At 44.4% G+C, this 13,341-nt stretch overlaps 3 protein-coding genes across 9 annotated transcripts in view; all 3 read left to right on the forward strand.

Moving 5' to 3' along the window:
- Nucleotides 1-586: 586 nt before the first annotated feature.
- On the forward strand, nt 587-6,310 carry slc39a8 (solute carrier family 39 member 8). The gene is made up of 7 exons (XM_047050965.1): nt 587-1,368; nt 2,262-2,431; nt 2,730-2,852; nt 3,039-3,188; nt 4,699-4,906; nt 5,154-5,338; nt 5,611-6,310. The coding sequence occupies exons 1-7, from the start codon at nt 1,215-1,217 to the stop codon at nt 5,755-5,757; spliced, it is 1,137 nt and encodes a 378-aa protein (XP_046906921.1). The 5' UTR covers nt 587-1,214; the 3' UTR covers nt 5,758-6,310.
- Nucleotides 6,311-6,505: 195 nt separating this feature from the next.
- Nucleotides 6,506-9,260, forward strand: nat8 (N-acetyltransferase 8). Of its 2 annotated transcripts, none has more exons than XM_047050978.1 (2): nt 6,506-6,587; nt 8,556-9,260. In XM_047050978.1, the coding sequence occupies exon 2, from the start codon at nt 8,569-8,571 to the stop codon at nt 9,253-9,255; it is 687 nt and encodes a 228-aa protein (XP_046906934.1). In that variant the 5' UTR covers nt 6,506-6,587; nt 8,556-8,568; the 3' UTR covers nt 9,256-9,260. The 2 variants fall into 2 exon arrangements, with proteins under 2 accessions (XP_046906934.1, XP_046906942.1); XM_047050986.1 differs by lacking the exon at nt 8,556-9,260 and adding an exon at nt 7,453-8,333 and having other exon boundaries at nt 6,509-6,587.
- A 207-nt stretch (nt 9,261-9,467) lies between these two features.
- The window catches only part of dctn1b (dynactin 1b), a 30,121-nt gene continuing 26,247 nt past the window's right edge, over nt 9,468-13,341 (forward strand). For all 6 annotated transcript variants that reach the window (XM_047050886.1, XM_047050876.1, XM_047050896.1 and 3 more), the window contains exon 1: nt 9,468-9,551. The gene's annotated coding sequence lies outside the window, so the exon portion shown is untranslated. The remainder of the gene's footprint in view (nt 9,552-13,341) is intronic.

Raw genomic sequence — 13,341 nt, forward strand, 5'->3', positions numbered from 1 at the left:
AATCACTATTATGCTCTTACTAATGTAGGCTAGTATAAGCACGCTGTAACACTGAGAAAGTCAGTCGCACAAACAAACCATTGAGTAAGTGATCGACTTACATGTGCTCTGGACACCTCCAAGATGGAAACCTTTGGGTAAACGGGTGATCTTTGAACCATTTGGGCGTTCGCTAATCTCTGCCGCTATTGATAGTATTCTCTTAGTATTACTGCATGGAATATCCGGAACAGTCGATCGTGTTGCATTGGACTCTCAAATAATGACGTGAACGTTAGATACCAAAATTTAATGATGGATCATAAAACAGTCAAAAGTAGGTTGTAACTTGTGGAAAACTTTTTTTTGTTGCCAAATTAACTATTTAAAAAGCGAAAGACAATCTGAAGACTACGCAAACAGCACATCCACAACCCGATGGGCGACTTTTTTTTACACTTACAAATATGAATAACTTTAAGTATATAGTTGCATGCGTTTTACTATTTACCTCGGAGTCTCGTGCCACCGATGCAAGTGAACAAGATGGGAAAGTATTTTTAGAGGACATTTTGCTTTTTTACGGAAAAAATAATTCAATTTCAACAGACAATTTGCAAAACTTTCTCCTACTTGTTTCAGCCAGACGATCTGAATTAATAGTTCATGACGAAAATCCTCTGGTAAATTCTAAGGTATGATATCTATCACATTTCTTAGCCGATGCAACCGTCTTTCAAGTTCACTCTGTACTTTTAATATATAAATATATAGGCCTATATTTCTATATTCTACACTTACCTCTTCTACACTGTTTTCACATTTCTCCCACCATGTTTTCTATCTGGCATTATCTGTCCAGCTGCTCAAGTACTTTATCATTTTATATTTTAATATATACATTTTATTTATGACGATACATTTTTCTCAAAACATTTTTCCAACTGAAATAACCTGACCACCTTTGGGAAGAACACACTTTTTTCTTAGACGAATTTTCATTACGTTTCAGTTTTTATTTCAAATTTTAAAAATCCCTGAAATCAAACTCTCACTCCAAAACTAAATTAATAATTTATAATGATGATCCAATGCTGCTGAAGGCATTATATAATGCCTTCATATAATTCCTTCATATAATGGATCATCACATAATGAATGATGACCCAAGCTGCTGAAGGCCCTGAGGTCTTGGGTCATCCTGGTCTTCCTCTCCCTGTCCTCAGTGTCCCTCAATGGGGCAGATCTTGTCTCACTATGGGTTCAGCAATGTCAGTCAGCTGACAGTGCAGCATCTGGAGAAAATCTGTCCAGCTGTGTTGACACAAGTAGTGCTACCCTCATGTCCATACACCATCCCAACTTCTCCCAAGCCTGTGGACTACCTTGGTGAGTTAACAGATGATCACATTCATACATCATTCTCTTTACAAATGCTCGATAGTTACAGTGTCACAAATCATTTGTTCATTTAGTAGACCCTTTTATCCAAAGCAGCGTACAGGGGGGGTATTCGAACCTGTAACCTCCAGATATGCAGCCCAATACTACCACTGAGCTGCACACAGAGACTTTGCAGGTGCATAAGAGCTGTGAGGAGCAGGTTGCTGCAGCACAGAGCTGTGAGCACCTGTGCTGTCTGACCCTGAGGCCCTGCCTCGAACAAGCTCTCATTATGTCCCGGTGGAAAGGGCCACAGAACCAGGGAATGAGATGGTTATCTGTGCTGAGAGAGAGGCAAAACTCCCTCCTAACAGTTGAGAGGGGATATGCGTACATACACACACACACATGCACACACACACATGCACTGCTGATGACAGCTCTCACAGACACATTCCAGAGAAAAGTTATTTAAGGGGGTCAAAGCGCCATGCTATTAAGTTGTCAAAAAAATGTGTCTCCGGTCTGATAACATTATTAATACATGTATAGTAATAATATATGACCATATCAGATAAGATTGTTATCTCACCTTTTCGTGAGGATAAGACTGCTTGAGACATATTTTGATAATACTGAATAATTAAGGGTATAATTTTTCTTATCATGTGATCCGGTCACGATACAACACTGCATTTCTGGTCCTCAGTGAAAAGCTCTACTTACTATCAGCCATATTTGTACATCGAATGTTGCTTTGAGATAAAAACAAAAACAAAACGTGTGATATAAATGTTTTGAAGTATCATGTGTTCTGGAGCTGCGTTAGTCATTCTCAGTCCTGTGAGTGGCATGATTTAACCATGAGGGGCTGTCCTGTGTCCCTGCCTCCACTTTAGTGTGGGGGTACGGCTTCCTGGCTGTCACTGTGATCAACCTGGCCTCCCTGCTGGGCCTGCTGCTCATCCCCTTCACCAAGAAGCCCTACTTCCCCAAGGTGCTCACCTACTTCATCGGCCTGGCCATCGGGACCCTGTTCTCCAATGCTGTGCTGCAGCTCATTCCAGAGGTCTGTTCAAGCTTCTTCGGGTGGTGAGGCGTGCTCCTCCATTTACTGACACTGGAATGATGCTGTGTGACCCCCATCTCCTCACCCCCTCTCCCCTCACCCCTACATCCCCCCTCACCCCCTCTCCCCTCACCCCTACATCCCCCCTCACCCCTACATCCCCCCTCACCCCTACATCCCCCCTCACCCCCTCACCCCACCTCCCCTCACCCCTACATCCTCCCCTCATCCCACCTCCCCACACCCCCTCTCCCCTCACCCCTACATCCTCCTCACCCCTACAATCCCATCTCCTCAGGCGCTAGGGTTTGATCCCAAAACTGATAACTACGTGCTGAATGCCATCGGGATATTTGGAGGGTTTTACCTGCTGTACTTCACAGAGAAAGTCTTGAAGATGGTGCTTCGGGTAGACCATGAGGTAATCACGTGGCATCCTGGCACAGTTCGGTTCACAGACAACATGAACATCTTATCTGTCCACCTCTTCATCGACACAGGGGCCTGGGTTTGAATCCAGACCAGGTCATTTCCATCATGTCTTCCCCTCCTTCTCTCTCCCCGAAATTTCATGTCATTGTTAACATTTGTTGTTGTTTTCCTCCAGCATGGCCACGGCCCCTCTGCCCCTGCAGAGCCATCCCAGCTGAATGGAGACCTGGAGGTGAAGAAGGAGTGCATCACTCTGGCCAACATCAGCACCATCAGCGCTGAGGAGAGTAGTATGAACCTGCCTCCGTTGGATGAGACTCCACAGGTACCTGCTACAACCATGGGCACATCACTCACGAGAGGATGTTACCGTTACACTGTGCCTGGTTAATACAGACCACTCCTTGGCGGTAACTACTGAAATACTGTTCTGGTCCTCGATTATCTTGACGAATTGACACATGTAAATCGTCATGAGCTGGACATTAGTTGAACTAGCCTGATGAACACATTATTTCTGCTCAAATATTGCTTAAGCTAAACAGGAACAGGGAGGTGCATAGTACTCTATGGTAGAGACCAGTGCAATTATATGTTATGGAGAGACAGAGTACTATTCAGTGGTGAAGTCTGGTCTAGTGGGCATGCTGTCAACTCAGCCCGCCCCCCTGCTCCCCTTACCGCCCGCTACCCATGTATCACCGCTCGTGTTACAGCGGCCATGCAGGAAGTCCCGGTGGCCTTATTGCCTGTTCAGAGAATCACGTAGAGTGCACCTCTGGTACTATTACGTCCGGATACAAAGATATCCGAGCACCTACAGTACCTGTCTCAGGAAGTTCAGTCCCGGTTTTATGATATAAAAAGGATATAATAAAGAAATAATCAGCAACAGCTGACGTGTATTTCTTTGAATCACAATAACTTTATCGAAACGTCAGACTCAAGTTTATTCATTAGCCCAGAGTTATTTATGGGGCTTTTATCTGTGACCCGACCTGAGATTATTAAGGAAATTGTGTTAATGTTTGACACTGATTTTCCTGTGAGTCTGGCTCTGTCGGAGGATCAAAGACAGTAAGCAGATAGAGGTAGCGTTAGGTAGTGTTGTGACCCAGGTCCAAGAAGAGGGACCAGCAGGGCCCGCATTTCCTGCCCTCCTGATGAACACTGGAATTGTCTCACTATTAGACAAAGACCCCCTATTCTGGACAGGCTGATAATGGTCTGGTTTGTTGCTGCTGGGTATGCTGTGAGGCAGCCACACATTCATAAGGCTCCACGTACTGTAACAAATGTTTATTTTTCTCTGTTTGCAAGTATAAAAACAAGACAAATATATTCAATCTTGTTTTGTTTTTATCACGTGAACTTCACTGTTTGCCTGTGCCGGCACCCCTTATATCTCTCTCTTCTGTGTGAGGTCTACAACCTTCATATCTCTCTTTCCTCTGTTAGGTCTACAACCTTCATATCTCTCTTTCCTCTGTGAGGTCTACAACCCTCATATCTCTCTGTCCTCTGTGAGGTCTACAACCCTCATATCTCTCCTCTGTGAGGTCTACACCCCTCATATCTCTCTGTCCTCTGTGAGATCTACAACCCTCATATCTCTCCTCTGTGAGGTCTACAGCCTTCATATCTCTTTCCTCTGTGAAGTCTACACCCCTCATCTCTCTCCCCTCTTTGAGGTCTGCACCCCTCATATCTCTCCTCTGTGAGGTCAACACCCCTCATATCTCTCTCTGTGAGGTCTACACCCCTCATATCTCTCTCCTCTGTGAGGTCTACACCCCTCATATCTCTCTCCCTCCTCTGTGAGGTTGACCTTGCAGGAGGTGCACGTGCCTAATGTGATGTGCCACTGGCTCCGGGGACAGCGCATCGCCAACATCAAGACCGTGGCCTGGATGATCACCCTGAGTGATGCTCTGCACAACTTCATCGACGGCCTGGCCATCGGGGCCTCGTTCACAGTGTCCTTGCTGGCTGGGTTCAGTACCTCCATCGCCATAGTGTGTGAGGAGTTCCCTCATGAGTTGGGTAAGAGACCAGATTACTCTGAACTAAACTATCCCTCTTCCTCTGTGGCCTATCTCTATGTTGGGTTTCTAATGTGTATATTTCACAGGATGAAGCGTAGCGGTTTTTCAACCACGTTCCTACACCTATATAGATTTCCGAAGTCCCTTTCGATGGCTGATGTCATCGATACATTGAACTACAGGCATCTTCACTTCACAATCATAATTGTCTGCGACTCTGCTGCCCCCTCTACCGCCCCCTGCAGGCGACTTTGTCATACTGCTGAATGCTGGTATGAGTATCCCCCAGGCCATCTTCTTCAACCTGCTGTCTGCCATGTCCTGCTATTTTGGCCTTGCCTTCGGGATCCTTCTTGGCAGCAACTTCGCCCCCAACGCCATCTTCGCCATCGCTGGGGGAATGTTCCTCTACATCTCTCTGGCAGACATGGTGAGGGGCCCTGGGAGCCGGCTGTTAGAGGGTTTATCATGCTAGGGGACAGGACAGGCTGCACACCATTCAACTGTTACATTGATTGTTGCCAAGTTAATTATCACAGCATAGCATTTGATTGTAGTTTCTATTATCACAACTGTTTCACTCGAGGGGTGCACACAGCTTCACTCTCCCTGACAGTTGAGCAATGTTCAATTGATGCCATCTGGAAATGAACGTGGTCGTATGTTAATGGAATCAAGCTGATGTTTCCATTTCTCTTTCAGTTTCCTGAGATGAACAGCATCTTGAATGAGCAGGAAGGGACTTTGAATAAAGTCATCTTCTTCCTCATCCAGAATGCAGGCCTCCTGACAGGATTTGCCATCATTCTTCTGATCACCATGTTTGCAGGTGATATCAACCTGGGCTGAAGAGAGAAAGAGAGAGAAAGAGAGGGAGATAAAGAAAACGATTGTAACAAGATGCAAGTGAGCTGCTTCTGCACAGATTTGAGATGATCAGGACTGAATGTAAACTGCTTGTTTTGTACAAAAATGAAATAGTTTCTAAAACAATTTCTATAGTTGTTCACTTAGTCGTAAAAAGGGAAAATATTAAATACAATCACTGGATGTTAATTGTGTCAACAATGTATTTTAAAAGACGTTTTGAATAAATTATTGTCAGTCTCTACCGTGCTCACTTTAATGTGAGCATGCCTGTCTTTAGTCCATTCTGCACTTTTCTTATGAATTCATCTTGTTAGATAAAAAAATATAGCCTATATATTTGAGCAACACATATTTGTTTTCGATTATGGTCGGGTGCCAAGATTAATCTGTTTAACACCAAAACGATCGCTGTTTATCATTTGTACTGTCTGCAAGCTTCAATCACCCATGTGCACTTTTATTACCGCCCCACTCACAGGGAGCAGGAAATACTGATCACGAGTTGTTTTTAGAGCTGCATTACGTTTCCTAAAGTAGTTACCTCTTATGTGATCTTGTCAACTCCCTTTCCCAAAATAAAGTGAGCATATCTGTCTGGGTCATAATTGTATGTCTGTGTATGATGTATGTATTTGTATAAGTTTGCCGGAAAAACCCACTTAATAATATATAAAGTATACCTAAGAAACGTAGGAGAAATGGGAGGAGACCTAGTTTGGGAATAGTACAGATACCAGTTAGCTGTAGCCGCAAAACTGACATCACAACACACAACTGCTCATCTCTTACCGGGTACCGTTACATTCCGGGTAAGTAGCGAATGACAATCAAACAAAGCTATCTTAATGATCGGGGTATATGTATCGATTTTGTTGTTGCGTGTTCTGACATTCATTTGAATGGTTTGATTTCAACACAAATACAATTAGCCCTAGCTCTATGCTAGTACTAGCTGGTTAGCCTACTGACAAAGTTAAGGGATTATGATGGATCAATCTATTAAACTGCTCTATTTAGCTAATTTGAAATAAGAAAATGTAACAACAGTTAGGTATCACTAGTCATTGGGCTATGATTTAAGGTGTGCATGTCTACACTACTAGCTAGATGTTAGCAAACTACTTAGCTAGCCACTAGAGTTTACTGGGATTCTAGCCGCACTAGCTAGCTAATCGCTAGCTAAAATGGTAGAGCTAGGCACCTTTTAATGAATTACCGGCCAATAGATAAGGTCTCACGACGACACTCATAAAACTAAGGTCATTGACATACTGACTTTAGGCACAAGTCAAATAATGAAAGCATCTTGCTATCCCCAGTGCAATACATCGAAATACAATATCATTACAAAATGTATGTGTTTTAATTAATTTGTTTAGTAGTCCAGTAGTCGTCAACTTTGTCACCTAAAACTGGCTAGCAATTTACCGATGGCTCAAATTCTAGGCTAACCATAAGGAGTCCTCTTTGCCTTAAAGTTGGCCTAAAATCAATGCAGGTGTTTTATTGCTTATTATCTGCTAATTTTTCTAAATTCTATAGCTTTCCTAATGCTCCACGATGCTAAAGTCAGCCCCCTCAGTGTTTGCAGGGTTGACCATATGTGTTGAAAGAGTAGCTCTTCCCCACCCTATTTAGGAAATACCAGCCCTTATTTTTGTCTTTGCACTGAAGGTCAGGGCCACGTCATGGCTGCTCTCAAGATCCGGAAGTATCAGAAGGATGACGAGGAGGCCGTGAAGGAGACCTTCACACTGGGCATGAGCGAGCACGTTCCCTCGTCCTTCATGCACCTGCTGAAGCAGCCCCTCACCCAGATGGTGATGATGTGTGTGTTCTGCGCTCTGCTGGCCAGCTCCCGGTCCATTATGCTGCCCGTGATGGCTGTCACTCTCCTGCTGGCGGGCGCCAGGCAGCTGGTGGGCTACCTGTTCACCAGCTACATCGACACCTCCCTCAGAAAGGACCTCAACCACATCCAGGAGACCTACCTGGAGCAGAAGAACTCGTGCTTCTGGGTGGCGGAGTGGGAGGGCCGGGTGGTGGGCACCGTGGCCTGCCTGCCGGCGGAGAGGGAGCCCGGATGTCTGGAGCTGAAGCGCATGTCGGTCCTCCGTACGCACCGCGGCAGGGGCATCGCCAAGGCGCTGTGCCGGACGGTAGCAGAGTTCACCCAGGAGCGCGGCTTCCCGGCGGTGGTCCTGTACACCTCGGTGGTGCAGACGGATGCTCAGAAGCTGTACGAGCACATGGGCTACACCAAGATCAGGGAGTTTGTCATTCCCGAGCTCGTGGCGAAAATCACAAACTTCTCCCTGATCGAGTACAGACTGGATTTGCAGAAACAGGACTGATGAAAAGTGATGGGCGGACTTTGACGTTGCATTCCTCACTGAATCCCCAGTATATCCCCTGTATAGATCATGTCGACCACGCTCTGCCTAAACAGATATACTAAACTGAATACAATAGAGGCATTTGATATGTTTTACTGACTTATTAACTGTACTGATGCATTATGTATTTTATTTTTAATAAAGTGTGAAGTATTCGGTCTGTATTTTGTTATTTCCAACTGAGTGGAGATGAAAGCCATTGTTGTTTTACATCCTGAGATTGTCTGTCTCAGGAACGCACAATTTGCCTGCTGTTTTGATGTTTGTTACTCAAGGTCAGTTAAATGGATGTTTGTACCGTCAACAGGAAACAGAGCCAGCCTCATGAAACCTCTGGTTTGATGGTGTGTGTAATGCTAGTGAGCTGTCTTTTTCTTCCAGGGCCCCCAGAGTGATGTCCCCTCCTCTGATCCGTGTGTTCCAGGATGAAGACTACGACGAGGTCAGGGAGGTGTACTCCACAGGGTTTGGGGAGCACCTCAACGCTGTGTGCCTCCAGACCCTCAGACAGACCTGGGTGCAGCTGGGCCTGCTTGTCTTCCTGTGGGGCGTCAGCTCCCTGTCCGGGTCCCTCTCCTTCGCTGGCGTCTCCACAGCCCTGCTGGTGCTGGCTGGGCGGGAGGGGGTGAGGTACCTCTTCAACCAAGGCATCAGGCTGGGGCTCCGAGAGGACCTGCTGGATGTGAGAGCCAGCTACATGCAGGAAGGAGCCGTCTCCTGTTTCTGGGTGGCCGAGAGCCAGGGGAGAGTGGTGGGCACGGTGGCCATCCTGCCAGCTCCCTCTCAGCCCGGCGCCTGGGAGCTGAAGAGGATATCAGTTCGGAGGGAGGTCAGGGGTCGCGGGATCGCTATGGCGCTGTGTGGGACGGCTCTGGCGTTCGCTGCGGCCCGTGGGGTGAAGGATATAGTGCTGTACACCTCCATGCTGCAGACAGATGCCCACAAGCTGTACCACCGCATGGGCTTCCACAAGATTGAAGAGTTTTTGTGGCCCTCCCTACCGGCCAGACTCATCAACTTCATGGTGTATAAATACGGATACAGTGTGCATGCTGGCCAGGAGGCTCATTCTGAGAATTAACATTACACCAAGAGTCAATAAATAATGCCATTTGTTTGTGACGAGCAGTTTCATATTTGTTCTCTTTTTTTGAATTTGTATTGTCATTTAACAGTATTATTTCCCATATTCTGTTCTATTCTGAATACAAATTATTCTGTATTAAATGTTCTTGGATTGACGGTGTTGTTTATGTAGCCTACGATCAGGCATGTGCACGGGCACCTCAGGATGTGACTGGACATTGGGAACTGGGGCGTGAGAACTGTCAAATGCGAGCGTGTAAACATACGACACACAAACAGTAGTTAAGTGAGGTAAGTCATTCGTTTTTTTAAATATAAATGATCTATACGCCTTTACATGTCCATGCTGGCTGAGTTTCTGTAGCAAAACAGTGCACCCGAAACGGTTGGTAGAAACACGAGAAAGCTTGCTGGCCACGCCGCTCGATCAGCTGTGGTCTACAACAGGGAGTGCCCCGTGCACAGACCCGGCACGGCTATCTGGTTGTGAAGTGATCGAATATATATTGTAGATATGTAGATGTTCGTTGATGTATGCCCAGACGTAATTATTAAAATGGTAATCACAAGCATTGGCTTGTGAAGAACCACACCCTTGTGAATACAATTCCAAAATATTAGGCCTACTGATATATTTTTTATGAATGGGAATGGTTGATCAATGTTCGACTCTTTTGTATTCAAAGAAAGGAAATTAAATTCAGACAAGTTGTACTATTGTTTTGAAATGTATTCTCGTGTTTACTGAACGCATACACATTTTCAAAGGAGGTAGTATTTTACGTCACTAGATGGCACTACATTGTATATAGGCTATGTCCGTCGAAAAAAAATAGTTATGTCTGTTGTGTTCTACAACCACGAGGCAAAAGGGACAGCTCAGCTAGAATACATACAATTTATAAATATTATTCCGGAATGAGTAGCGTAGTGTATAATATTACAATGCAACAAAAAACATTGCATTATATATATTTTTTACTTTATTAACCCTTTAATACACAAGCTTACCCCTTCTAATGCACAACATGGGCCCAAAATGACCTGCATTCATTTCCTATGACATGTCATGTATGGCTGAGTGTTTCATTGCTATATATGTTTAAATCAGTCATTTCATTATTTAAAATTACAATTATTCATAAGTATCTTGTTTTTGATTCGTTTTTGTGTTACAACATCAAGTTTACAGACATGGAAAGGAAACTTTTGATATTTGCAATTTGGAACATATTTACTGTGGATAACTATTCACATGCCACGCATTACACAACTCAACACGGCTGCTTCTAGGTTGGGAGATGTTCATCACTGATTCAGTATAAAGCCACCATGGGGCTAAAGAGATTTGAGGATATCCTCAGCTTCATTTGTTTGATGATAAGAGCTCCTCTTGTGGCTTGGTGGTAGTTGCATTCAGTTTTTACCCCACATCCTTCCATCACCTCTTTAATATACTTTTGGGGCTGTGACTCGGTCTTCATACGCCTCTGATGTGGCATGACAAGCTCCTTGCCTCGCTCCTTGATGAACTGCCACTTGGTCAAACCACCCAGGTAATCAGGGTGTTGGTGTAGAAGTAAGTGTAGGCATTGAGGGTGGCAACATCCAGCACATTGTGCCAGACTCCTCCGTGTTCTCCACTTACATGAGTAGTAGTAGTGCAAACTATCTGATCCATTGGGTCCACTCCTGCTTTTCTTATGTTACAGTACTGGATCCCAACATTGTTGTCATCCACTGCTTTGTCATCATGCATGGTGCTCAGAAGGACAACAGCCTTTCCCTTCTCCTGCCATAGCTCTCCATGGTCATGTTGCCTTTGAATCCAAATTGAATGGCAACACGACCATGGAAAATGTCTTAACTTGGCATCTCCCTTGATTTGGATGCCTTTGTGACTTGTATGTTCGGCTTGTTCTGGCAAAGATTCTCCACAATGTTCAAGATCTTCTCAAGAAGCTTCTCAGTCAGAGGGACACTAGAAGTGTAGAACACTCTACATAGGGTTAGGACCCTCACATTGCACATCCAGACATTTTTTATTCCATATTTTGCAGGCTTGTTGGGCATGTTTGGCACACACTGCTCATCTCTGGTGATAAAGTTACTGGGATTGGACCATCCTCTGCAATTAGCCAGGAAACAGTCACACACATACCTGAATGCTGCTATGTGATCTGTTTCTTGTCACAAAGCCCTGTTATGAAGCAAAAGTATCAAGCTGCTGATATCTTATCTCTTTAGCCCCATGGTGGCTTTATACATTGGATTTAGCAATTGAATCCAAAACTGCTCCTGCCAGGCCACATCCAGGCTCCTTTCCTCCCCTGCAAGGAGGGTCAAACTGATAGAGGCCAAGTTTGACCAAGTTTGTTTGTCGATGCTTCTCCACTCTTTCACTTTTGCTGCTGCAGCTTTTTATCTCTGAGTTGTTGCATTTCCGGACCTCCTCAATGGCGCTGATGAACATCTCCCAGCCTAAAAACAGCTGTGTTGAGTTGGGAAATGTGTGGCAGGTAAATAGTTGTCTACAGTAAATATGTTCCAAATTGCAAAAAAGAAAAAATATCAAGGTAGTAACACAAAAACAATGGTTGTTTATAAAGTAAGAAAAGAAAAATAACTATTAGTGGCAATCAAAAACATACATTTAATGAATACTTGGAATTTTACATATGAAATAAATATATTTGAAAAGATATGGCAAAGTAACACTTGAAATGTCATAGGGCAATGAATGTGGGAAATGAATGTGGGTCAATGAATGTGGGTAATTTTAGGAAAATATGAAAATAAGGACTTGTGATGACTAAAAACAAGTTAATTGAGGAATACCTGGAATACTGAATGATTAGATTACATTTTTGGGAAACATATAGAAAATGTAAACTCTGTTGGGTCACTTTGGACCCATGTTGTGTATCAAAGGGTTAATCCATACTATAGCCTGAAGTAAAACGCTGTCGGGTATTTTAGGGTACATTCACGCATGCTACGCAACAGACCGTAAACGAAGCATCATGGTTCTATTATTAATCTTTATGACTGAAACGCTAGCTCTCAGCTGCTGCTTTATTGACAATGACCACCTTTTTAAGTTCCCTTTATAGACCTTTAACCAGTTCATATCAGGATGTATGGTGTTGTATGTACGGGGTAACAAGAAAACTGCTGGAAATGCTGACAGGGGTGTAGCCAGGGGTGCAAAACACTCACTGCACGTGTCCCGGTCATCATAGCAGAGCATCATCACACAGATCTCTATCCCCACCATCTATCAGTACACTTTCTATCTACTTCCTATATCTACCCTCTATCGTCACCTCCGATCTCTGACCTCTATATCTACCCTCCATCTCCACCTCCTATCTGTGCCCTCTATTTCTACCCTCTATCTCTACCCTCTATCTCGGTCCTCTATCTCTACCCTCTATCTCGGTCCTCTACCTATATCTCTACCTCCTATCTCTATTCTCTTGCCTGGGAAAGAAGAGTCTCCTCTGCCATCAGCACTGCCCCTCTCCCCACCAACACCCCCACCCCCAGAGGCACTGCAGGTATTTTCTCATGACTAAATCTCTGTGTCTAACTGAAAACTGTTCCAAGCACCCAGCCTGAACCAGACCTGTCCTGTCTAGCATACACCTGCTTTAATAACATTTGGAATTCATTCATTCATTTGGAATTCAAACTGTAAGCAGCCATGAATAGTTGAATAGATGAATAGTTCATGCATCGCAGCCGGTTTGGTCAAGAAGGCTTGTTTGTGTTTGTGTGTGTGTCCTATTACAGTTGCTCATCCCCTGCCTCAATGCAGACCCTTCTGTGAGCTCCCCTTCTGCATCTTTAGTCCTCAAAACAGATCAAATACGTGGAGAAAGAAAACAATCCCAGTAGTTACAGTTAGCTGATAGTGAACGTGAATCCCTTTTCCCGGTCGTAATCTGCCAACACATCATGCAATCTGCTTTGCTTACAGTGTGCTGTCTGTGCTGTATGTGACTGCAGCCCACAAGGCTTTTGTGTTCCGACACAATGAAATCAAATGAATTCAGCTGGGCAGGGCTGATTGTAGAAA

The sequence above is a fragment of the Hypomesus transpacificus genome, chromosome 3, assembly GCF_021917145.1.
Source record: "Hypomesus transpacificus isolate Combined female chromosome 3, fHypTra1, whole genome shotgun sequence".
Taxonomy (NCBI): Eukaryota; Metazoa; Chordata; class Actinopteri; order Osmeriformes; family Osmeridae; genus Hypomesus; species Hypomesus transpacificus.

Bases quoted from the DNA above. Each gene is read 5' to 3' on its own strand.
- slc39a8 (XM_047050965.1), top strand. From the start codon at position 1,215: ATGGGGCAGATCTTGTCTCACTATGGGTTCAGCAATGTCAGTCAGCTG. The intron at 2,432-2,729 runs GTCTGTTCAAGC...CCATCTCCTCAG, and splicing joins TGCTGCAGCTCATTCCAGAG to GCGCTAGGGTTTGATCCCAA. The intron at 4,907-5,153 runs GTAAGAGACCAG...CGCCCCCTGCAG, and splicing joins GGAGTTCCCTCATGAGTTGG to GCGACTTTGTCATACTGCTG.
- nat8 (XM_047050978.1), top strand. From the start codon at position 8,569: ATGTCCCCTCCTCTGATCCGTGTGTTCCAGGATGAAGACTACGACGAG.